At 40.7% G+C, this 26,457-nt stretch overlaps 1 protein-coding gene across 2 annotated transcripts in view; it reads left to right on the top strand.

Moving 5' to 3' along the window:
• MMD (monocyte to macrophage differentiation associated) overlaps positions 1-23,852 on the top strand; it is a 46,277-nt gene extending 22,425 nt beyond the window's left edge. Inside the window, exons 1-7 of one of the 2 annotated variants that reach the window (XM_049811805.1) lie at positions 4,470-4,750; positions 11,101-11,182; positions 17,755-17,915; positions 18,735-18,809; positions 19,254-19,355; positions 20,189-20,258; positions 21,573-23,852. In XM_049811805.1, the coding sequence (XP_049667762.1) occupies positions 4,722-4,750; positions 11,101-11,182; positions 17,755-17,915; positions 18,735-18,809; positions 19,254-19,355; positions 20,189-20,258; positions 21,573-21,773 (720 nt within the window). In that variant the 5' untranslated portion in view covers positions 4,470-4,721 and the 3' untranslated portion in view covers positions 21,774-23,852. Of the gene's footprint in view, positions 1-4,469; positions 4,751-11,100; positions 11,183-17,754; positions 17,916-18,734; positions 18,810-19,253; positions 19,356-20,188; positions 20,259-21,572 lie in introns of those variants that run through there. The other variant, XM_049811804.1, reaches the window with a different exon arrangement.
• The last annotated feature ends 2,605 nt before the right edge of the window (positions 23,853-26,457 follow it).

Raw genomic sequence — 26,457 nt, 5'->3', positions numbered from 1 at the left:
GGAACACAACCCCGAGCTTTGCCCCCAGTGCTCCAGAGAACCCCACAGCTCGCGCTTAAGTGTGAGCTCGTGCCCAAAGCGGAGCACGCAGCGCGTTGTCCTGGGCTCACCTGAGACCTATTGCTGTCCTGGTCTTACAGTCCACATTACGGCAATACTGATTTTCATATTAGAAACTTGAAGAAGAAATAGAATCTCCTTCACAAATTGCATCAGTAAGTTATGCTTTACCAGCCAAGATCTTTTTTAGAACGTATTTCTACGACAGTCATACACACGTCTGAAGCAGGCACTCGGTTACAAACACGTTTACTTCAGAATTTGTTTTCTAAATCTAAGAATGGGAAAGAGGTTTACCTCTAAAGCTTCTAAATCAAACCTTAGTGAAACCATCACCTTCCTCCATTATCACATACACCCCTAAGAAAGGAAGGCTAGATTCTCATATTCTGTTTGTTATGAAGTCAAAAGAAGACAGAAGGGTATTTTTCTCCACCCTTATTTACCAGAAACGCTTGATTTATCCTCCCGTGTAGACTGGGAGCGGAGAGGAGTTTCACCTGTCAAACTTGTTCCCTGTGCCTCATTAAGGGCCCCGTGCTGCTCAGCTTGCCTCCCTGCTGCATTAAATTAGCTAAGAGCTTCCAAAGCCATTGCTTGCTGCCCTGCTGCCTCCAGAGTCAGCCTGTCACCACTGGCAACTCCAAAAAGTAAGTACCTGGGAACACTAGCAATGTCTTGTCATCGATACATCCATTTTGGCAACCACTGAGCTGCTTATGAATGCTTGCTTCTCTGTTATCTGTTTAACAAATCAGGAGACTAGTTGTCGTGCTGGGTTATCATAAGAACTTGTCTGTGCCAAACGGCTAGAAGGAACTCAGCTTTTGTGTGAGATGTTTAGTTTTATTAATATAACCTCCTGATGGAATTTCATTCACCACGGATATCTCATGTGGCGCTTAAATTTTCAACTTGGGTGGGGAAAAGGAAGCTTTCAGCAAGTCCTGCCTATTCATTTGATAGATTTGTGCAACCCAAGACAATTTTGCAGTTCACTGAAAGCTACAGACCCCACTTTTGTGTTCCTGTTTGCATAGTCCTATAAAAGCATTTGATGTCCAGTTCAGAAATTGCATGTGTCTGTGTGTGTCAATTTAATGCTCATAAATAGTCCAGGAGTACAAACTCCTCTGTCCTTAGACAAGTAGGTTGCGCCTATGAAGGACTGGCAGGAGATTCCGCATGGGTAAAATTTGACCTAGAAATAATAAGGGCAAAACACATAACTCGGGTACTCGTTGACTTCACTGCTGAGACTGTCAAGAATTGCAATTAGTAACAGATTTGCTATGCAAACACCTTCTATTAGGTGTCAAATGGGTGTCTATTGGGTATCAAACTGGGATTGCCTAGTTCATTTTGGACAATCCATTTTACAAATACCTCACAGCCCTGATCGGAACTAAATTCTCTTTGCCCAATGAAAAAATAATAGGTTAAATTTCTTATTAACGAGCCCTTGGCTGCTCATTTTCAATACATTGCTCCTTCTTCCAAATGCACTACGTGACAGTGCCCCACAGCAGAGATGCATTCAGTAAGGAAAGTTCTTCCATCTTCTTGTAACCCTGACTCATCTATTAAAATACATTTCTGGCTGAGCTCACTATGACATATTTCTATTCTTAAGAACATTTTTTAATCAAATGGACATTGGGTATTTGAAGGTTTTTTCTTTCATACTCTGTAAATAAGAGTAATCAAACTAATAAAGTATTTGCTTCCTTAATTTTGTATGCTTATTGCCAATGCTAAATGCCAATTTTTAGGATTTAGATCTAATGGTTACTTGGTCTATAATAAGGGGTTTCTTTTGTTGTGATTTTTTTTTTAAAGGCATTCCCATTCATTAGATCATAAAAAGCAATTACGGAGATGAGTTCAACAAGAGTCACCGGTACTAAAAACATGTTATTGGTCAGGACTGCTTTAACAATATCTATGCTGAGTAATTCAGTGATCTCCTTAAGAGACGCAGACATTCAGTTCACAATCTTCCAGTCTCATCACTGCTGTCATGATGCCTGGTGGTGGTCTTAACCTGGTTCCTCTCAGTCAAGCTTCATGATTTGAATGTTCTCATTTTTATTCAAAAGAAACAAGTTTGAAACACTGGTTTGTTTGGTTGTTTTTTTAACTATCTCAAATCTGTAAATCTTTGATGTCCCAGCAACATGAAGCTACAATTGTTGTTTTACAGATCTCACAATTTGTGAGATCTGTGACCACAGAACAAAGGTGGGAAAACAGGCTTTGAAAACTGTGAGGAGAAAAACTCTCTGTGACACATTTGCTGGAAGAGTCTAGATGAAATGTCAAAGGCAGCAGGAAAGGAAATTAAAATAAGAGTGGCTTGGGAAGAGACAGAGGAGCAGAGGGAGTGAGAGAAGGTGGAGACAAAATTTAATGCCTCTCTGTGCGCATCTTTGACAGTCTGAGCGGATTAGTTTTACAGGAGTCAGTCCAGCTTTTTACCAGAACCACAAAGAAGCCAGCCTTCCAGTCATGGTGTCCATAATGTCACACATTCCTGAACATTTTACAGCCTGAAAGAGCAAATTATTGGGGCAGTTGCAAAGGAATGCAAAGATGGGGGTGTGGTGTTGAGCAGGAACGTAGCTGTGCCAACGCAAGTTCCACCTCAAAATAAAGCCATGCTATCAGGGTACTAGTGAAGCTTCAGATATCCAAATGCAGCCCTGCGTGTGTGGCTGGGTTCTTCAGTGGTGTCCTCAAACTTTGCTCCTTTCAGATTAACAGATAACATAAGCAATATGAAACTTTATTAGCAGTGACACTGTTAAATCAGATGACAGATTGTACTAACTTATTAACAGTGATACCTCACTGAGATTAATGGAAGTATTTCTCAGGGAACTAGCTTGGCTCTGCATTTCAGGAGCTCTCCTTTCCAGCAACAAGCTCTACGCTCCCCTTTGAGCAAAGCTGAGCAACCGTCTGCCCGCAGTGGTCTTCTGGCCCGGCCCCAGCCACCCTTGCAGCAAGCCCCCGTTGGAGACCAAAATCTGCAATTTGTACCAGAAGAGCTTATTCCATCCTCAAACTAGAGAAACCGAGGGGCAAGTCTTGCCACGGCAGTTTGCAAAGCTGTTACCACCTAATTGTTTGCTCACTCCTGGCATGGGGGAAGAATTAGTAAAAGGGACTGAGGGCCATGAAAAGCCAGGTCTAGCCTGATGGCCAGCCAAGTCATGACGATGATGCTTCCTCCTGCTGCCTGCGGTGGATGGAGGTGGTTACCCGGCAGAGGTGACGCGTTCAGCTGGGGAGGTGGTTTACAAACCATGGCGGCAGCAGTCAGCAGGTCCCACCTGTCCCGGTCCTACTATAAAAGCTGTTGATGCCAGATATAGTTTATTTGTCTAAACCGGCGGTTTGCTTTGGTGTGCCCATACTAATCGCTTTTGCTGAGGGCTGGAACTGTTCAAAATCCCATTGTAAACAAGATCTTAGATTAGAAGGCAGAAGATTGAATAGAACTTACTCCCCTAATTCATGCCCTGATTTGTACTATACAAGGCAACACCACATTCATCTTATGGAAACATGCTTGACGTGGTCTCTCCGCTTAGTAAAACAACCCTTGCTTGGAAAAGTTTGGTCTGAGTCGATAAGATTACGCCTTACGGCTGGGGGAACTAGGAAGATAGCTAGCCAGGTTATCGCAAGCAGCCTAGCCACTGCAACCTCGACTTAGAGCGGAGTAAATTATTCCACGCGCAGCCTTACGCTTTGCGGAGGAGCGTTTCGCTGGGCAGGCGGGTGAGGGTACCCCGGGCCAGGGCCTCGGTCAGCCTACGCCAGGTCCCTTGTGGAAGGGCTCTTTCAGCTTCCAGAGCTGAAAAATTAGGCATGGCGACATCGCGAAGCCCTCATCTCTCTGTTTATTGGGGTGAACGCATGGAGAGAATGGCAATTCAACCGCTCTCTCCCGTCACTCGGTGCTGGGGGAAACGCGGCCGCCTCTCCCCGGGCTGCGGGGGGTGAGCTGCAGCCCCGGCCCCCGGGGACCCCTCAGCCCCCGACATTGCCGCTGCTCCTCTCGCCCTTCTCTTCCAGACCGACCCTGGAAACCCCCCTCAGCCCGGTCCCCCCTCGGCGGCCGCGACGACCCCGCGGCCAGGCCCCGGTTCCCGCCCGGCGCTTCCACCCCGAGCCCCGCCATCAACCCGGGGGAGAGGCGGCCACGGCGGCGGCGGCGGCGGGCCGGTCTCCGCCCGCAGCCCCGGCCTCCCCTCACCGAGGCGGGGAGGAGGGTCGTGTCCCCCCCGCTCCAGGCCGCCTCCCCGCCGCCATCCAGCTCCGCGCAACACCTCCCGCCATTGCCGCGGCGGGAGGGGGGGGGGGGGGCGGGCCGCGGCGGGCCCGGCCGCTGATGGGCGGGCAGGGGCGGAGGGAAGCGCTGGCCGGGCGGGCTGAGAGGAGCCGAGAGGCCGGTTAAAGCGGCCGCCCGCAGCCGCCCGCCCGGCTCCCGCTCCTCTACCGACGGACGGCGCCCGGCCGTCGCTGCGCGCCGCGGCGGTTCCTCACACGCCAATGAGGGCCCGGACTCCGGCCCTCGCCGCCTCAGGAGCCGTCCGCAGCCTCCCGTCCCGACCTCCCGCCCGCCGCCCGGCCGGGGCGGGCGGCCCGGACCCATGCGGCGGCTCCAGGAGAGGTTCAGGAGGTGAGGACATCCCCCCCCGGCTCCCCGGCCGCCCTGAGGGATGGGATTCCCCCGGCCGCCCCCGCGTTCCCCTCACGCCCCGGCGGGCACGCTGGGGACCCCGGGCGACGGCGGCGGAGCTCGGGGTCGTGTGAGGGGCTGGGGTGGCAGGGAGCGGGGGCTATCCGAGGTTTTCTCATCCCCCCTCGCCTCATGTCGCCGGTCGCCGTCCCCGGGGCCGAGGGCCCGCGGCATCGCCGGTGCCGAGCGGGTAGAGCAGAGCCGTCCCGCCGGGGTGTGGGTGTGTGTGTGTGGGGGGGGGGGGGGCTCTGCATGTCTCGTACTTATTTATTTTTTTCTTTCTTTCTTCTCCTCCTTTAAACGGGTGAAGGTTCACGCATCCGGCCGTGTGTCCCGGCCCCGGCCGTGTCTCCCCGCGGAGCCCGACCTGTGGCTCCCGGACCGGGCCGGGTAAGGCACCCGGCGGCTGCCCCGGCCTCCCGGTCTCCGCGCCCCTCAGCCGAGCGCCGGTGCTCTTTGTTCTGGCGTCTCTCGGGGAGGATTGAGGATGCTGCTGGTATTCGCCGGGGGTGGGATGGGTGACGGTGCGGTCGAGGGTCCTGGGTGAACACGCGTGTACCTGGGCTGTAGGTACTTAATTGCTCGAAGTCCAGATGCAAGGCCGGGAACTGTTGAGTGACAGTCTGTCTCCCAGATTACACCAGTTTCTACGATGGTTCCCCTCAGCAGGTACACAGTTGTAGGGCCGCCCTGCTCTCCTTTCGCCAACTTGCTCAAGAAACCAAAGCCTAAGTATTATAAAGGAAATAGAATTGAAAGAGAGAAAAATACGGATGTGGTCAGACCTGGTTTCTGTACTAGCTCGCACCTAGGCTGTTACGCTGGCTGATACCTTGCCCCTGAGCTCAGATGTGCTGCAGCACCTGGTCTGACTTCTGTTGGCTCCCCGCTCTTCGCTTGGAATTTTGCCTTTCATACTTGCCAGAAGGTTGAGGAGTCTTTTTGGAGGTCAGTGGGATGCACAGACACTTTTTTCCATGACCTAATCTATGTGTGATACCACAATTGTTAATGGGCTCTCAGAGTATTGCAGATTTCATTTTATCTTTAGTATCGTGCTGTAAGTACGTGAACCTTTACACAGCATGTGATTTCACTGATATTTCCAAATAAGTGGTCTGCATCTGTACTGATCTGAATTATTTCTGAGGCTCAGTTGCTCAGCGATAGTAAAGATTATGTGAACAGTTACGAACCACAGCTAGATATTTTCTGATCGAGGAAGGAAGGTGCCTAGTCCAGAGCAATATGGCTCTATTTTTAACTGTATGGGCTGAATTCATAAAGAGGAAATGTTTGCCAATTCAGTCAAAGAAAGCAAGCTTTTTATAAACCTGTTAGTTTCTCTTCAAAATCTTACCTAAATGGTCATCGTGAAAATGTAGTGCTGATCTATTTTGACCTGCTTGTGATTTTTTTTGGTTTTGTCTTCCTCTTGAAAACAAAGAGCCTAGATAACATAAAAATTGCTTCAGTATCTAAATATGTAACCCCATTTAATGTATGCTACTGCTGTTTTTGTGGAGTTATCCCCACCTTGTTGCAGTTTCTCATATGCTGTTATTTGTGGCTTATTAGGTCTAAATGGCCTCTCCTGCTGCTGGAAAGCACAAGAAAAAAACAAGATACAAAAAGGGGTAATGTGCTTTTAAGTTGGTAAAAGGAAGTATGAGGCCTTTTGAGCTGAATAAAGGAAATGTACTTCCTGAAAAGACTAAAAAAAATCCAGATCTTTGAGGCTATTATCAGTGCTTGCTGTTTTTACTGACATTTTACTTCTTGCTGAAAAGAGTAATTCATTCAGCAGATGGGAATCAAGGATAAGGCAAGATCTGAAAAGTGCTTTTCTCTTCTGCAGTTTGGGGTGTAAGCTTGCTTTGCTGTGATACCAGACAAATGCCATACAGATACATGCAATAGATTTGGGGTTTTATAATTTATTTTTCTAAGCTGGTTTTGCATGCAAAGACAAAGCTTTAAGAACCCTTAGATTTTTCTCCTGCTTTCTCTCCCAAATACTATGATCTCTTGATTCTGGAATCACTATGAAGCATATATAGCATCTACTCCTTGGAAATGAATAGGAACTTGAGATCAGGGGTCTCTTGCAAAGACTGGATGGTCCATATGTTTAACATCTTAAATATTTGAAGTGTTTCAAGATCAAAGTTCAAGTAGTGTAAAGGGTGGGGGTATGAGTTTCTTCTCTCTTATTTTTTTTTAAATTGTCATGTCTTGGTACCCCTTTTCCACTTATATTGGGAATGTGCTCATCAAAGAAGGTTGTTTGCGTGCTGTGAACCTGTAAAGCTTGGACTTCTTTGGCCTCAAGTAGTTCTTGTGCTTTAAGAATGCATTTAAATCGTGAAAATGAACTCATAACTTGGTTCAGTGCAAAGCATTCTGCTCTTGTGGCTGGCTGGAAGTACTTATTAGTTGGTTAATTTCAGAAATTTCAAATTATGATATTGAAAGAGTTAATATTTTATATTAGAGATCTTGGATTTTCAGTATCTTAAATGGAGAGGTATTTATGTGTTCTTATGAGATAATGCTGCATATCCCCTGATTAAATCACTCTGGTTTCATTAGAGTTCCTTTTAAAGAATACATTAGAGATTTGTTAGAGAATCAGAAGACTTCACTTAGAGATGTTTCCTGTAAATTGTGGTCCAGTTCATTAGAACCTTATCAGACTGTCCTGCATTTGATGATAACCTTTAATGGTTGTGTTACAGAGAGCCTGTATTAAGGAGTAAACAGTATCTGAAGACTGTATATCAAGTTTCCACTTTTAGGAAGGTGAGATTATATTCCTCACAATTATCATTTTCAGAAGAGGTAAACTTGACCTGTAGGGAGGAGGAGAAACAATGTCCCTGTGTTGCAGTATTCATGTGGCAGAAAACAAAAAGCATCTGGTGGTGGTGGCGGCGTGGGGTTTATTTATTTATTTATCTTTAAGAAAGAACAGAACAGGTTTTGCCTCTAGACCTGAAAATAAATCAGCAACCAAATTATTTTGCCTTTATATTGCAATGTCATATGTATATGTAACTACAGGAGTATATGACTGACTTTTTTAACCATCTGTGTCAAAATAATTTTTCCTGGGTTTGATGAGCACTTCAGTGTAGTATCACAAAGCAGCTATTTTCAAACTTCAGGTCTGTTTTTTAAGGCATTAAACACGAACTATCAAACTGGAAATGAAACAAGAGAAGCATTGGCTGGAATTACTGCCCTGTTCAACCACTTTCGGAATGATCCTTCCTCTAAAGTTCCTGATAACATTTATAAATAGTATTATAAGAAGGCATAGGGCAATAACTGAAGCTTTGCTTTACTGAAAATGCTGTTGGTGAGTAGTGACCTGAGCAAATGGGCTCCAGCATTTGCTGCCTGGGTCTTGCAGCCTGTTGCAGTCGGTACCTTTCAGAAAGGAGAGGTGCAGGTATGTCAAATGTACAGCAAAGTTAGGTACTGGGGTATTGCGAGATCCTTTTCTTTAAGGTAGAGGTAAAGTCTAACTCTTCCTCTCCTGCTAAAACACACTGGTGGTGATGGTGGTGTTAGTAGTATAAACATGTAGGTGAAGGGGATGGGTGAAGTATAGCTAATGGTGGTGTTCTGCTAGAACTCTCTCTGGTGGAAGAAAAGCGAGTTTCAGCTGTTGTGGGAGTCCAGTGAAGCTTTCTGTTCAACAGCCATGTTACTAACCATTTTTGTTGTTGTTTTAAATTAAATAATCAGAATTGAAGTATGTATTTAAAAAAAAAAAAGTTTAAAATGTTTTTTAAGTGTGAAGCTTTCTGAAACCTGATGCTTGTCTGTTTTGCCAGCCTAAAGTTACCGCACAGATGAAGGAGTATTTACATCATTCCTATGCTGGCACAAACAAAGGGGAAAAAAAAACAAAAACCCAAACCTTTGTGTAGGTAACAGACAAAGGATAGCTTTGTTAATGTCTTCACGTTCTGTTTTACTGCTAATAACACTGTCTTTAAATTAGTGAGAATAAGAGGTCCTAATAATAAATGGACTTTTCTGAAGTGTTTTTTCATAATTCTGTCTAAAATCTAACATTACACCACGCTCTATTGTGACTGCTTTAGAAAGATCCAGTATCTTTGCTACTAAATAAATATAAATGAAAAGGAAAAAAAATTAAGAGTAGTCCCCTAATGGATAATAGGAGGCCCCATTAGCAGGCTACCTTGAATTATTTATAGATTTTTAGATTATGGTAATATCTTGTATCAAAATCTGGAACAACAGAAATTGTAAAGCTAATACTGAGGATAAGCTTATTCCATTTGGTTCCTTAGTTTGGGTTGTTTTTTTTATTTTTAATTCTTGTGAGACTTCCAAGGTACCACCATGGCCTTTGGAGAAATGTAATAATATTCTAGACGTAATCAGTGAAAAGTTTCCCATGACTTTGAGTTTATGGAGTAGGGCAAGGGCAGTCTAATCCTGGTCACTCAACTGAGCCAACAGATGCTTTTATTTTTAAATGGTTTCCTAACTTGGAAGCAGAACTGAGTAAACTGAATGTTCCATCTGTAGAGGATGCTGAGATGGTCTTCAGCAGCTGTTGAAGACCTGTACGCACTGGGCACCAAAATAATTTTCCAAATGTTCTGCGAGCCTCTGTATATGACTACAATGTCATTATCCTCTTGGAGATGAGGGCAAGGTGTCATCTGTCACTACAAAAGAATTGCCATTTTTTAATGATATATTAGCTCCTGCAGAATTATTCATTTGCTAACAACCATTTATACTCAATGTGAGTGAATGAAATTTACATTTTTCTTATCCTTTGTATTAGTAACAGTTGAAATTGGTTTTTTGAAATTGCCACAATTTGGAGAGAGATCATGACACTGTGTTAATTTATCAGTGCTGTTAAGTTTTTACCTATCAGTTTAGAAAAAAAAGGTTTACAAATCATTTAATAAATCAGTCAAGAAAACCAAGCGTCTTATATCCCAGAAATCTGGAACTGCTTACTCAAACTATAAGATTCTCATTGAGGGTTTTTGGTTGGTTGTTTTTCCCTGGTTTGAGATTGGCCAATATTTTATGGATGTCATAAAAATAGGACTAGTTTTGAGTTAAACCGGGAGGGACATGGGGGAGGACCAAAGTTTATCTAACAAGCTCTTTATATAAATCTAGCCAAGAAAGTTGCCAAGAAAGCTGCTCTCAGTTCTGAACATACAGACATGCTCTGTATTTATTGTGAAGCTGTTCCTGGCTTGTTGGATACCTGACTAATTGTCAATGCATAGTTTTATAATAGTCTGGAGTAAACTGGAATTTATTAGTGAAAGAGAAACACTTTTGTATGATAGTAGGCTGTGCTGGGTTAACTGTACTGTACTGTAGCTGGAGTAGTTCCTAACTTTGATTTGACTGTCTGGTTGCATATAAACGTGTGCTGTCTTTTAGAGGTTTTTATACACAGATTTAAATTGTGTAGTTTCACAGGAACAGCTCAAGTATTTGTGTTTTTTTTAGAATAGTTGATGCAACGTTTGTATTGGCAAGTTCTTCCAAAACTTTCTCAAGTTTCATCATATTTCATTTGGCTTACATAGACTGTGTTTGGTGTGATTGTTTGTTTGTTAGGTAATGTTTGAAAATTCTTAGAGAAGAAGGTAGAATGTCTATGGTAAGCCTCTTGAAGTTTTTCCTTTTCGGAGCTAACCATTAGAGTCTCCTTTCTTCCCTGTGTAGCTTGGATCTTAGTTACAGACAGAAAATAGGATTAGCCTCAAAGAAAAATTGAGCCATCTAATGCTCCAAACACAAATATTGCTCGCTATAGGAATTGAAAAGTCAGTGTTCAAGCTGGTTTATTCTGAGGTGTTTTAGAACTGGAATATTGCTCTAGTTTCAAGAACTTCTTAACAGAAGAGTAACCCTTGGCAGCTATGATGAAGTCCATATTTCAAGAGTAATTTGAGTCTATATTATGTAATTTAAATAGGAAATAGTTTGTTCTTCATCCAACCAGGCCGTCGGAAAAGAGGGGGTCTGAAGTTCTGTATGCAAAGCCTTGATTAAAGATAACCATCCACTGTGACAGGCAGTCACAGAAATTTAGTTAACATATGCTTCTGTTAGAGAACTTATCTGTGAAAACTTACAATTTAAGTAACAGTTATTTTTAACATGTCTGTGCTTATAATTTTTAACACTACTAGGTTGGAGGTACTCCATGATGCTCCAAAGAGATGGTTTATTAACTTTCCTAAAAGTACCTCTTAATTATTCAACAGGTTCATGAACCACCCAGCTCCAGCGAACAGCCGCTACAAACCCACTTGCTATGAACATGCTGCTAACTGTTACACACATGCAGTAAGTACATAAGTACATTTCCCTCCCCCCCCCTTTTTCTTTTTTTTTTTAAACATGTTTTGGTAAATTTTGGGGGGTTCGGGTGGCTAAATGCTTACCTTTGCCCAAGCGTATCCATATTTAGAGCCTCTCTGGTTTTGTTGTATAAGCTTCAGAAACAGTCCAGAAAATGTAATGTTAATTAGATGGCTGGTAATCCATCCCTGTTCTGAATCTTTAGGAGCTCCAGATGCTTCATAAGATTCCTTTCCACTGAAGTAAGTTACATGTCTTTAGGTGTTTTTCCTCTGTCCCAGTCAAAGGATGACCACAGTGAAGTGAATGTAGGCCTATACTAGTTAGTCTTGCAAGGCAGATTTCCCAGTACTGTGCTGACATAATATTGTGCAAATTGTATACTGCAAGTGTAAGAAAGATTTATTCATGTTAGAAGTGGAAAGCTTCATAAGACTATCATGTGGGTATTAGCTAGAAGAGCTGGAATGGCTTAATTTGGATACTTAATATCTATGAATCGCTTCTTTGAGAAATCTGCTATTTTGAAAGAGGCACTAATAATGATGACAGCCCTACTAAAAGTCCTAGTCTGTCTGTATTTTCATAATGTAAGGATCCATACTAGATTTGAATATACAATATACAAAATAAGGAAAGCAGGTTTGGGGGGCAGGTAATTGGGAAGTTTAATTTGCTGTCCAGCACTTTGAAAGGGACTTAAAAATGTGTGTGTTTGTTTTTTAAGATAGCATTTGCCCTTTTATAAAAGCAGCTTGTGCTTCTCCTCAGTCCCTTGTTTAACTCCAAACATCTGAAGTATGTTTGACTTTTTGTCCTCAGTCTCTTATCTCCAGTGTGTCTGAGTGAGCTACAGATATGAATGCTCAAGGTAGTGCACGGGACTTCAGTTCTAAAAAGAGCTGTTTTTAAGGATCCTTTGTGTATGTCTTTTAAATAACCAACATTCAGCTCTGTGTTGCTAGTAAAACCAGCATCACCTAGGTTTACATATAGAGGTTTACATATAGAAAAGCTAACTGAAGCTTATGTGTTTTTAAGCCAAGGGTCTCATGTACAGCACTATGTAAATACATGCTCATTTGTCTAGAGAATGAAGCAACATTCTGTTAGTTAGCACAAGTATGTAGTTTATCTCATAATCCTTGTACAAATCTTGTTTACTCTGGCCAAAAAGTTAGATTTCAAAATATCTGGCAGACGTTGCTGTAGTCCTTAGCAATTCTAGCCTTCATCTAGTTGAAAAACAGACATGTCTTATTCTTGCCTGTTAGCAGTAGGTTACAGCCAAGATGTCATATCAGTATTTTCTGGTATGCTACAGATTCTGGTGAAGCTGTCTAATTACTTTCTGAACAGTCAAGCTATGTGCTAAAACCTACCAGGAACTGTTAACAGCTTGGGGATATGCAATATTAACATTCCCTTTGGAAGAAACTAAAGTGTAGTATAAAAGAGGGATTGTTACTCCTTAAATAAAATTGTATCCAATAAATAACTTCTAATCAAAATTTAAAGCCTTGAAATAGGAATCTAATCTGGGGAAGCACAGTGGATTATACAGAAAAAGCTGGGGAGGGGATGCTTGCTTCTCCTCTGTGTTACAGGCTGTTTTACTAAATGTTAGATGGTCAAGTGGTTGAGTCTTTGCTGCCAGATTACAGTATGAGTTTTCAATTAGACATTGATGTAATTTCTACAAAACAGTTTAGCAATGGTTCTCCGTATATTTTTTTTCAAAGCTGGATTCATAATAGAGAAAGTGGTCAAATTGTATTTTACGAGCATGGCTGTACTCCTCGGTAGGTATCCCATCTGTTTTTTGACTTAAAAATACACAGTAGTCAGTTTAGGCAACTGCTTAAAAAAAACAACCACAAAAACCCCAACCAAAAAAAACCAACCCCAAACAGTAAGTGAGGATACAGATTCCCATGCATGGCTTTTTGTGACAATACTTAAAAGGTAACTTTGGGTAGCATAGTAAGACACCTTCACATTTCTAACTAGTAAGGGTATTTAAAATGTCTTGGATTTTTTTAGCTTTAAATGAAGCACTGACTTGTCTTTAGACACTAGGAGACAGGAAGGGCAGCTAAGCAGTTGAATACAGAGGCAGAGAAGACTGCTCTCTGTGTTTAGAAAAACAGGAAGGAAACAGTGTATGAGAGAAGCAGGAGTTGTAAGAATTTGAGTTGTAAGGTAAGCTAAATCTAAGGGGAGGGATGGCTCATCATGAAACTTTCTAGCGTATATAAGGTTTAGCAGACAAAAGATAGGCTCTGTTGTATTAAAATCTCATAATTTAGACACAGCTTGCTTTATACTGCTCTAAAAGTTTCTTCTAACTGCCTTAAAAGGAGAAACTATTCTTAAAATAAGTTATAGTCTCTCTATTCGAGTCTTGGTTTGTGCAGTGTATGGAAAAAAAAGAAGAAAGAAGTATAAATATTTTAAAAATGAGGCTTGGAGCATTTAGCAGGCCATTTGAGCAAGGAAGAAGGCGTCATCAAAATTTCAGAAAGGCTTTTATGATGAAAATGTCTCCATTCTACCCGACTGATATTAGCAGTTTCTCTGTTCTGTGTATTGCACAACCCAAGTTGCCAGTATGCTTCCCCCTCCACGATGCTTGTCTCCTTATTTGAGAAGAGAAAATTGATGAGTAGGGAGACACTGTACTTGGCTTCAGGACTACAATCCTGGAGCCGGCAGTTTGAGATGGACATAGTCCTTCATGGTTCCCTCTAAGTGTCACATATGATTTTGGCTGCTTTGTTGATCTTTCCATTGTCTTCCTTTCCAAAGAGGAAGTGTGGGGACCATCTTATGCTGTTACGTTTCCCTCTCAAAGAAAGGCATGTGAGATTGCAAACAATAACGCCATGCTTTGCTACAGTGGCTTGTGCATCAAAGGTCATTGTTGCTGACTACAAGACGTGCATAGCCTTGTGTGCAAAGAAGATAACTTAATTAGGCATGAATGTTACATACGAAAGCAAAAATTTTGAACATCCCTATGGGAGAGATTGTCTACAGAAATACAGAAAGCATACAGATAAAATACTGACCAATGTACCAGTATCCTAAGCAACCCCAGATAGATGGAAGATACAGGATACTTTACTGCAAGTTAGTAACCAGAGAGTGTAATTTCCCTGAAGTATGCCTGATCAGGTTTACAGCTTACTGTTTCAGCATCTTTCTTTGTGCCTTAAGGCTTTTTGCAGCGGCTGCTATTTGTGACAGTAGGAGTTGTGGTAGTCAGTTTCCCAAAATACATCATACGGGGGTTGTGCCCAAGTCTCCTCTTGAAGATTCCTGCCTATACCTGTAAATAAATATATTTTAATCCTTTGTCTTCTTCCTTATTGCAAAGCGGTTTGTAACTTCACGTTCTCATTTTTTCCTGACATTTCTCTACAAAGCTTAGTGAAACTGTTGCCTACTCTCTTGTTCTGTAAATCGCTCTACCAGCCCCGTTTCTGATTTAGCAAGTATTAATAAAGGTGCTAAAATTAGTAGATTGGAGTATCATGGTTCTGGGTTTGTTCACAGTACCTTAGATTGCTGGGTTTAACAATACTGGTTTGGAAGAGTCACACTTCATGCTGAAAGAAGCAAAGCTTTTTGTGACTTGTAGCTAGTTTTTTGGGGGGTTTTTTGATTTTTTTTTTTTTTTTTTTTACTAGAGATGCTGGCAACTTAGAAATGCTATGTCATTGCTGTAAAATGACATGGCACAATCAGACTCAATTCTATTAGTTCTGACTCTTTGACTACTTCTTTTTTACCCTTCCTTTTAAAGGACTGATTGATTGCTTCTCCATTCTGAAGATTAAAATGCAGTTCTTGCACTAGAGATTTTTTTCAAATGAACATGGGAAAACCCGCCTTGTTTTGTTGACTAAAGCGTTATATTTCTTTTGTAAGATGGATGTGAGATATAATGAAGTCCATTGCATCATATGTTATCTATTAGTATCTAAAGAACTTTTATCCAGTTGGCTGGAACAGCAGAGTATCATTTCTGGATTTTGTCTTTAATCTAGCTATTTTTGGTCAGAAAAAGAGTAATAAAACATCTCTTGTTTAGTGTAACTGTTCCCATGATGCATATCAGGCACAGAGGGAAAGTGTTTCCAAATAGAATACTTAGAAAAAACAATAAATCCTTCTCATGGAAGTATAGTGCTGTTCCCTGTGAGAAGCAGAATTATTCTTCAGAGCCAGGACAAGGCAGAAAAGAGATTAATTCAGGTCTTCATCATGTATTCATTTGTAGCTGCATTCTTCAGAATGAAGGTGCAAAGAAAGAGGTGATAAGAAAATTGCTTATTTGTTTTAACTCTCTAACTTTATATACGATAATTACTGGAAAAAGTGGTTGGCATCAAACTCTGTGTTGCCCCATTTGAGCATTACACATCATAGCTTAACTTGTGAAATATTTATTTTAGTAAAAAAGCTAGGGTATCTGTGTAAGAAAGGCAAGTGGTTCTGTGTAATATCTAAATCTAGTTTCTAAAGAGGTGTTCCTTCCTATAAAATGGTCTCAATTGGAGCTCCAGGCAGAATCTCTGCACAGATCATGCCCAGGCTTTTAGTAGGGAATTAGTAGGGATTTGCTATTTTGCCTAGTACTTGTGTTCACGATACTTGTGGGTACATAATCTCTCTGAAACCTTTTAGTTCTCTGTCAAGTTTAATCAAAACTGAAATTTGCACTAGAAATTGGGAAGGAAACTGATGAACGTGGATACAGCGTGACTGCACAGCTTAAAGAAACTATTTCTGGAGCTTAGTATCTTCCCATCTCCTGCAAAAACTGCCACATCTAACCAGTTCGTTGCTGTCTCCAGGGCTTCAGGCACACTTTAAACTGTATGCCATATGTGGGAAAACAGGAGTGACTAATCTCCTGAGGAGTGAAACACTTTAACCTTTCTTGAGTTTGGGGGCTGTCCGGGATATGTATATGGAAATTTATGGTTTGTGATAAATGAGAAGCCAGACGTGCAGACTATTTTTGGCCTTAAAGTGCGTGAGGTCAACTTCCATAGTCTCATTACAAAACTCAGAAAGCGTTTTCACCTCTGGTCCAAATACTGTGGGTATAGGAATGCTATACTTTTCATTTCCATGGCTCTACAGCTTTTGGCGTAAACATACTAAATTTTGCAAAAAGGAAGAAAATACAATAGTAATGAAGCCACAGTTGATGTACTTCAAAAGCCAGAAGTAAAAGCCACTTTTTTTTGTTTGCTTGGGTTTTTTAAGTCTTTGAATTAACCATCTACTTTACAGAGTCATTCAGTCTGCTCTGCATCTTCTGCACTGTAGCTGTGATCAGAGCCTCAATTTCTTCTACTCTGTAAGCAGATAAAGGACAAAGACAGTGCAGGCTAGACCAGAACTACGCACTCTTAAGCTATCAAACCTGTAATGCAAAGCAGAGTTGATAGATTTGTTTAAACATTGCTTGTTCCTAGCTTTATTGTTTAGCATGTGAGACTTGGGTTAAACTACGAAGAACTTAACCTATGAAGCTTATTTACAATTCAAGTGAACAAATTAACATCTTAAGATACATCATAGGGCCTGGAAGGGAACTTGTGCAGCATTTTTAACTTAGAAGACTGACAAAGATATACCTTCATGGTGGAGGGAGACAGGCAGAAATGGCTGAGCCAGCAGGGTTTTTTTCTTTAAATACTTGTTGGACATGCTTCCCCTCCGCCTTTTTTTTTTTTTTCCCCCAGTTTGTTTTTTTCTGAATGAGACAAAGGTAATTTATTCTGGAAAGGAGTATAGTTTTAAATGTGTATGAAGCCTGCAGCCCACTTCTTAGATACTTCATGTGAGCCTGCTAATTCCATCATGATGTTTTAACAGTGGTTGTTTTGGAAGATGTGAATTAAAGCTGCTTGAGAGGGAGGTGGTAAGGAAAACAGACTTGGATATGCTGCATTAGAAGTACATAATCTTTGTGCATTAAGAGTCTATTCATAAAAGAAGTTTGCATCTAATTTATTTATGATATCTAAAACCCAAGTTCCGCAAAGCCTTTGCTTAATTCTCTTGTCTTCTACTTAACTGCATGCTTCCAAATGCTTTCTCTTTTCATTTGGGACTTAAGTTTATTTTGGTCTGTCCTGTGGTTTAGATCCAAGCCTAGAGTAAGATCAAAACTTTTTAAAAATGCAAAGCGGAATGTGAAAATAAAAACACTGGTAAAACTTTGCAGATTCTTTTGTTTGTCAGATTTTGTGTCATGACTAGAGGAGCTAGTAACCTAGCCTAATAGCACGTGAGGAGAAATTTATCACAAAGGGGTATAACCTAGTTGTCTGAGACATTGCTGAAGTCTTGACGCTTGTGTGTCAACGTACAACTAAATTAAAAACTTGCTCCAGTTAGGAGCGTGCCATCAGATGTTGTACATATGGTCTTATATGGGGCATACTGCAGTTTTATCTGCCCTGCTGTTGTTGTACTGTGGGTGGTACTACGCTGGCTGCCAGTAAAGACTTAACAATGGCCTTTTGTTTTCTTAGTTCCTCATTGTTCCTGCGATTGTGGGTAGTGCCCTTCTCCACCGGCTTTCTGATGATCGATGGGAAAAGATAACAGCATGGATGTATGGCATGGGCCTCTGTGCGCTCTTCATTGTCTCCACAGTATTTCATATCGTTTCTTGGAAAAAGAGTCATTTAAGGTATCACTATAAGATGTTTTATTTTCATGTTCTGTGATGTTTTTCCAATGTGTTTCTCCGTCAAAAACATGATTTTACAGAAGGCTGGAGTGGTACCTTGTACTGAATCATGAAAAAATCACCCTTGATTCTGTTGGAAGAAATAGTGTGCCAAGCTCATACATGAACAAACTTTAATGTCTGCTGCTTTTTCGCAAAGAAAATATGTGGTTTTCTATGCCCTAGTGGCTCTTAATCCAGAAGTTGGATGGGTAAAACATAATCTAAGTGAGTGGTGGATATAATCCCATTGCAGAAATGAGAACACTGTCTGGGAGTATATGGCACGCTCAAATACTTTGAGGAACGCAGAGTTTGCCAAGAGAATTATAACACAATACGCAGCTAACTAGCAGAAAGCCTCCTTGGGAGCAAGGCAGCAATAGCAAAACTAAGATGTGATGATTTTTTTTTTTTTTTTGTCCCATTATGACTCCTATATAATCCTGGGCCATAAATTGGATTCAGTAGGCGCTGAATAGTAACAGTTTCTGGATTAGGTGGAGTTGATGTGACAGCTTTCTGCCTCCTTGCCAGAAAGCAGGATGTATAATGGGGTGGAGAAGGGGAGAAGAGGAATGGAGGAGTGCTTATCTCCTACGTGTCTCACTTATGACCTCCTGAAGTTGAAGTTCAGCTGGGCAGTCTTCCAGATGTTTTTAAGAGGTTAAGGAGCTGAGGGTATTTTCCCCAAAGTAATTCCAGAGTGTGTCAGGAAACTGAGATGATACAAAAATCTTCCCAAAATCTGTCTTGGTGACTTGTTCTCTCTCTTACTAGGACCATGGAGCATTGCTTTCACATGTGTGACAGAATGATGATCTATGTCTTTATTGCGGCATCATATGCACCATGGTAAGAAATCAGAAGCACAGCTTCAGAATTAAAGCTTTTTCCAATGTAAACAGTTTATCACTGTGGCTTTCCAAAATCTATAGGTATCTTCTTAGATGCATTTGACCACGTTTTGCATTGTGAAATGCAGCATAATGTAATCACCTGGGATTTGCTGAACAGAAAGCAGTATTAGAAAACAGCAGAAAGTAATTTATATTCCACATACCCCAGTTTATGCTTCCTTCACAACAATGCACACACACCTTCTGCCTCTCTGTGTATAGAATGTCCAAGTGTCTTCTCCCACATCATGCCTAAGTTATAGCTCTGAATATTTATGTATTTTTATCAAGCCCTACTACTCTTGTGTCACTCAGTATGGTGGTACTGAGTCCACAGTACTCCTGTGGACTCAGTACAGTCCATTTCATCACTTTTGTCTCGAAATCTTTGTACCTCCAGGTTAAATCTACGTGAGCTTGGGCCTCTAGCATCTCACATGCGTTGGTTTATCTGGCTGATGGCTGCTGGAGGAACCATTTATGTATTTCTCTACCATGAAAAGTAAGAATTATTATTTGCATTTAACTTTAAACTGAAATTAAAAGGTGGGGTGGGGCTTTCTTGCTTTCTGAGTGTTCCTATCCAGCCTTTCACGCATTGAAATAAAAGCTTTGAAACAGTGAAAATATGTGATGAGAATGACGCAAACTTACCTCTTGTCAGAAGATAATTGTATTCACCCTGTCATAACATGTCTTTAGGCTATATTGTTGTCTTCTTTTAAAGGGGTGGGAGGGAAGTATCCACTTTTAAAACTTTTGCTACAAGAAAGCAGGGGTGAAAGTGGGTAGGGTAAGAAACCAGTTGAAATGATGGCTTTCTTACACCCCCAATTTATGTAGCATTGTGTATAGTTTATACTGCAACATTATATTGTTTGTATATACTGATGCATATTGACTCCTGCTACCTTCTTATTTTTGTTTTGAGATGTGAGTCCTTGAGTTTCAGATCTGAATTCTTGAGCCTGCTTTCATTACTTATTCTCAGGGAGGAAGACCCAACTTCTTTGTTTTGGAGATGAGCTACTGAGGTTCTTGTCAAATAAGAAAATATAAGTTGTCTCAATGTTTTATTCTCACTAGTACTTAATGCAAATGAATGCGTCTAGGCAGTATTTGGAGAAGAAGGTATTGCCTGCAACTGTACAATGCAGAGATAAATACTAGCTTTATTTTTGTCATAAAACACTGGTTATTTATCTGCACAGAAAGCTTTCTGAATAGTTTAATGGACCCATGCTAACATAAAATTTAAAATATTTTCTTTACTGTTGAAGGAAATGTTTATCCTCTTGTACACCTCCTTACATGACTCGAATCGTTCCTTTTTAGGTATAAGATTGTTGAACTCTTTTTCTATTTAGCGATGGGATTTTCTCCTGCTCTGGTAGTGACATCCATGGTAAGAAATGTGACTATTAACATTACAAACATACAAACTTTCCTTTTATAACTAGCTTGAGTTCCAGTGCAGCAATCTTTCTTCTGAAAAGATGTTAATTTTAGGCCACCATAACTGTAAATGTTCTCTGCAGAAGAACCAAATATAGTCAGTTATATTTTGAGTTCATAGTTTACATTTCAAGGAAATGCTACCTTGTTTTGCTGAATCTGGGCCACAGGGTCTAGATAAAAAAAGGTTATGTTCCAAACTTCACTTCTGAAGACCCTAACGTCTGAAAGGATGTCGGACATAACAATTCAATTACTTCCTTTTGAGTAAAAATGATAAAGATGTGAAGTACCTTAGCCTTTTGAAGAATGTTTCCAGATATTACTATTTATCAACTTACTTAATGCCCACTTACCACTTACAGATTGGGGAAAGAAGTTTTTTCTTCATGAAAGTGCAATGGACTTATGATAACACATTGTTCTTTTTCTTGGTATATGTAAGAGCTCTCTGGAAAATCTAATCAATTGATGCTGTGTTTTGGACCAAGGTGGGGGAAGTAAATTGACTCTTACTCCTTTCAAAATTACTTAGGGGCAACAAAGCTAGAAGGTTTTGTCTCTTACTTCTTTTTATCAGTGAAGCAGGGGAAAATTGAAAAGTTTAGTAGTCGAACTGTATCAAACTGATGCACTGTATCTGGGATACTTGATCTCTCAGCAACTGTGTTTTTTGTGTTGTTTTTTTTAAAAAAAAAGATTTCTTGGTGCATCTGTAAAGCATCCTGCTCTGTCTTGTCCACCTCAAAACTTTGACTATTATTTATTTATATTTCCATATTTTAAATAACTTTGAATAACCCTCTCTGCTGCTAGTATAAATCTGACACCTCTACAAGGTAATGCCTTAACTGTTCCTTGTGAATGTTGTGCTACACCAACACCTTGCTGGATGCTTCATCCAGTGAGGAGGAGTTGCATTACACTCACGCTTATGCACAGTAACGTGGTTTTCTTTTTCTCCGCGTTTGTTCGCTCTGCTAATGAGCATGAAGCAAAACATCCAACTTGTCTTAATTCTTGTGTTGTCCCTCTACTAATTCTATAGCGCTGTGGAGACATATTATATAAATAGATTATTATATATTTCACGAAGTATAATATAAATATACTGGGTTTCTCATTTGTCCATCTGTCACAGCCAAGATGTTCTGAGTTGACAGCCAGCTTTCTTTTCCTGGGGGGAAAGCACTTTATGCATGTGCATAAAATACCCTTTCCCTCCTTTACACCCCATCCCTAATCTTTCCTTGTTAATTGACAGAGCAACACCGATGGACTTCAGGAGGTTGCCTGGGGAGGCTTGATATATTGTCTGGGTGTGGTGTTCTTCAAGAGCGATGGAGTCATTCCGTTTGCCCATGCCATCTGGCACATATTTGTGGCGACAGCAGCTGCTGTTCATTACTATGCCATTTGGAAGTACCTTTACAGAAGTCCTGCAGACATAATTCGTCATTTATGATATATATATTTTAAAAAAAAAACAACTCTGCACTTGGCCTCTGTAACAGTATTATTTGACTTAAGGAATTCGGGGAAATTGGAAAATTGCACAGAAAATCTGCACTGACTTTGATAGTTCTCTGAACACAATTACTGTGAACTGATGTTGTATGTGTCCTGCAATTGCCCATCATACGGCAAGTGCTGTAAATAACTAAGATACTGTACTGCAGTACCAAGAATCCATTCCATGTTAGTAGAACTGGCTACCTGATGTTTACAAATAAATTTTGTATTCTAGTTTAATTTTACAATTTTTAACTATGTGAATTTTTCTAAATTACTGATTCAAACAGTGAAGTCAGTGCAATAGCAAAAATGTAACTCTCTTGATTTGAAATTGGTTTCTATCACCTTTCCACTAGTCATTTATTAAACATGAATCACAGACAAATAATCTACTTTTACCACTCATTATCTTGGTATAATGTGACTTTTATAGAAACTTTTTTGTGTTTTTTGTAAACTTTAAAAGTACATTTATTGAACTGAAAACACACAACTGTCATCTATGCAGTTACTCATGTTGCAAAATCTTGCAAGAAATAGTTACATTCCACATACTGTACTGACAAGCAAACATTGTACCTCTTCTAAAGGTTGTATTACAAGTGTAATTGTAATAACCACTTTTATGAGCTAAAATCTAAATGTGATTCTGCTGAGTTTTAACATGATAGTATTCTGCTCATCTGTAGTACCACTTAAACAGCACCTTAATTTGGCTTTATCCATGATGGAAATGAAGTGCTTTAAAAGAAATAGTTAACGTGATTTTTCTCCTCAAGATTCCCAATTCTGCTCCGTGCTGCCCAGCCAGGCAGCGGTTTGGGTGAAAGCTGACTTATCAAGGGTTGGCAGTATTAAGGAAGATGGACAGCGAATATCCCGCTATCCATACCAGAGAGTCAGTCATGTCTCCAGAATCTGTACACACATTCCGGTGCTGTAATATTAAGGCTTGGATTTTCAAAGGGATTTAAATTGGCCAACAGAACCTGTTCCCACCAATTTTCGTTGGGGCTGTTCTGTTGGGAACTCCTGGTCAGAGCAGCAGGTACAGAGCGATCGCTGCCCGCTTTGAATTCAAGGTTATTGGTTCTTCACAAGAACAGCCTTTCAGGGAGGAGAGCTTGAAGAACTTCCCGTGGTGTCACTTGTCATGTTGGGACTTAACACAGAGTAAAACTGGTCTTTAATTGTATTGCTGTCTTTCTGTACAGGAAAACCAAATGTGGTAGCAAGTCATGATTGTAGAACACGTGCATTAAATGACCAGATGTAGAAGAGTCATTGTAATTCTGTTTGTCCACTAATTGTATCCTGTCCCACTATATAATGAATGTCTTATATTAAGATTGACTTTATCCTTTTTCTAATTTACTCGGTTTTTCATGTCAGTATTTAAAAACAAAACCAAAACGTGTTGCCTTTTTCAGATCTTGTTCTGGATATTGCCTGTCTGCAAACAATAAGTAGCAAGATAGGGACGTTTTTCAAGGTACCGTTTAATACTGCACCTAAATTTGCCAGTGGGTTGCATATTTTAGAATATATACATTTATATACGGAATTTACAGGAGGGACAAACTTTAATTTCAAGGCATTGAAGAATTGCTGTATGGTGTTAGGAGGTGATTGGAGAAATGGCACCACTACGGCAGACTAGTTAACTGCCCCAAAGGAGAACAAATGGAACAACTGGGCGGGTAATTCCTAGTACAACAGTCTCACACATCTGGATGCCTCAGTTTTTTAACATTGTGTCTATTTTAATATTTTCCACTTTTTGTGAGTTCATATATTTTGTTTAAATACAGTACTGTTAAAACCACTAAAATACATGTAGAAGTTTTCTGTAGTCAAAAGTGAAACTGTTGCTTGAATATGTTTGTTTTAATTTTAAGTTAATTTTTCATGGCATTGCTTTCTGGAGTGTTTGAAATGGTTTTTAAAAAATTTCAATTCGCCAAAAATATTTTGAATTACTGTATTCTAGTCAATATGATATTGAATGTACTAGACTAACAATAAACATTTTGTGCAATTTGGAAACTTGTATTCTTGGTGGGTTTTTTGGGGGGCTTGCGGGGGTCCTCTCCAACACTTATGCAGGAAAGTAGGGGACTAATGCTGTTGCCACTCTTCACACGAGAGATCCAGAGTTGAACCTAATGACCCTCATGCTTGCTCAGTAAAATCTTTAAAATAAGAATATTAGGAAAGATTAAAATCCGAATTATTCCATTTGTGATGTGGAAAAAAGTATATTTATGTCTAAATTGTGGTCAATATTGGGAACTTGCTACTTTTCCCTTTGCTGTTCTGGATCAATTTTCTTATACCATTATCCACTGGGGTTTGGTTTTCTTCAATTATATAACACTAATAATACATAGTTTTACTCCTATCCCTATAGGAAGCATAAAAAATAGAAAGCTGAACTAAAAATGCTTTTCTGTCTGGAAAACATGTCAATTAGCCTTTTTTTTTTCTTTTTTTCTTTTTTTTTTTTTTTTTTAGTTTTTTTCCCTCTCCATCTAATTGCAGCTCTCTGGCCTGATTCCTGCCAGGAGTAACAATAGTGCTTTTTCCAGTAATGTTTGCTGCAGTAGCCAAGATGTGATTTCTTTGTCCTGAAGCAAATGTTTTTAAAAGCACTTCCTTCTGTATTTTCTGTACCTCTAGGTTTTAGAAGTGCAACAAGTATGTTGAGTCTAAATGAAGCAGTGATAACGTGTTTTGGTTTTGCAGATGGACTTTTCCGGAGGGTGTCTAGGATGCAACAGGTCCCTTGAATACTGGGTATTTTCAATCTCATCACTTTTTCTAATGCAATATTGCGTGCATCTAAAAAATAATATGGTTATCTGAAGGGATTCATTTAAGGATTTATTCTAGAGTGCACTTCTTTGTTTTGTATTGTTTTTTCTAACTCAAGAGCAACAAGGACTGCACAAAGAAAGTACTCATTTTTATTTCTTTTAACAAAAGCAGTCATAAAAGCAGGCTTCTTTTTCAATTCTGTCTTCCCCACATCCCTCTTAATTACTTGTGATTATGGTAAGACATTGTATTACCATCTTCCAGTTCTGGGTAAGTAATGATGTCCTTTCAAAGGAGGCTTGAGTGTCTGAACATGGTTTTTGCAACCTTTGCTGTGTCTATTGAATTATGGTGTAAAAATGGGATACTTCAAAGGCTCTTTGAAACAGCTGGTTATCATGGTTTTCCAAAACTTTAAAAAGTTACCTAATTTCCAGATCAGTGCTAGCAGACAGACAAGATGGTTCCATTTAATGTGTTTTTACACAGTTTTCTTCCAATTAATTTTTTGCCTGACTTGAAGCACCAAGCCTGCGTCAGGCACGCAGCGTTCTGGTTGTTCCATAGACCGGCAGTTCCACGATGCTGGCAGCGCACTGGATGGAGTCACGCACTTCTGAGGCTCGGGGTTTTCATAGAGTTTTTTCTATTAAACCTCTTGCTTAAATGTCCGTCACACTTGGGACCCTGACGCTTGTTTGGAAACCTCTTTGAGTCACCTACACAATTCTTTATTCAGGTCTGGTGTATTTAGCCACGTGATTTCTCCTGAGGCTAAGGCTGTCAAGTTCACATCGTGTGCTTGACTAAGTCTTTTCTCCGTGCTTGGCTATTTTTAAAAGAATGCAGGATGTTAGTCTCTGCTCGCTAATTGCTTTCGCCATCAATAGGTGTCATAAGATTAAAACTAAAAATAGTTAACAAAAGAATGACCAGGATGGCAAGGCGGACGCTTGCCGGCTCCGCAGTGTGGGTGCTTTCAGCCCGTCTGCCTTCCTTGGAACGCCGCGCGGGTTGCTTAGCTTGTGGCGTGGACCGTCGCTCTTAACAGCTAGAGGCTGCTCGCTGTCATTCTGCTGCTATTTGAAAGTGTTTCGTTCATCACTTGTCTGAATAAATTCACTAAGCACTGTCATAGTCTGGAAAGGGAATGTACGTAAGAGACCTGAAATGTTCGCTAGTGGCTATTTGGAAGCGCTGGGATGTTTTTAATTTGGTGTTACAGAAGCGCTGGGACGACCGGCGTTGCCCAATTGTGACACACGCAGTAGCGTAGTGGTAACACTGTGCCTGAGGCTAAACACCTCCAGGCTGCTCAGCGTCGGGTTTTGGACATGCTTTGCAGCCTGTCTTGAAAATTCAACAAAAAGAAGTTTGGGGCAAAGCGCCTTCAGAGTATCTGTACTGATACTAATGGAGTAGTTCAGTCTCACAGGTCCAACCTCTAGGGAAAGCAGTTGTTTCTTTGAAAAAGAGTTTTCAAATTCCCGTTTGGGTAGTATTTTGTAGCGGGCTGACATTTTGTTACTGAGCTGGGTGTCTCTAGCTTGTTTTCACACCAGGCATCCTCCTGTTTGTGGTGAGCCTGATGGCAAGCGGTAAGGGTGACAATGCTTGTTCCCTTCGCAGAACCAGGGCACTTGTTAGCAAGGATAAGCTGGGGAACCAAAATCCTCTTGCAAAAGACTAGCAGTGAAGCCAGCACCAGTTTTATAACAGAAGTTACATCATTGTCTTTAATGAGGCTAGTGTGCTCTCAGAAGGATATATTCAGATGTCTTTGTTGCTTAGCAGCGTGAGCCCTGCTGGCGGTGGAT

This window comes from Accipiter gentilis, chromosome 10 (genome assembly GCF_929443795.1).
Source record: "Accipiter gentilis chromosome 10, bAccGen1.1, whole genome shotgun sequence".
In the NCBI taxonomy this organism is placed as follows: Eukaryota; Metazoa; Chordata; class Aves; order Accipitriformes; family Accipitridae; genus Astur; species Astur gentilis.
Note: the sequence above shows the minus strand (reverse complement) of the source record. Positions and strands in the feature narration are given on the sequence as shown.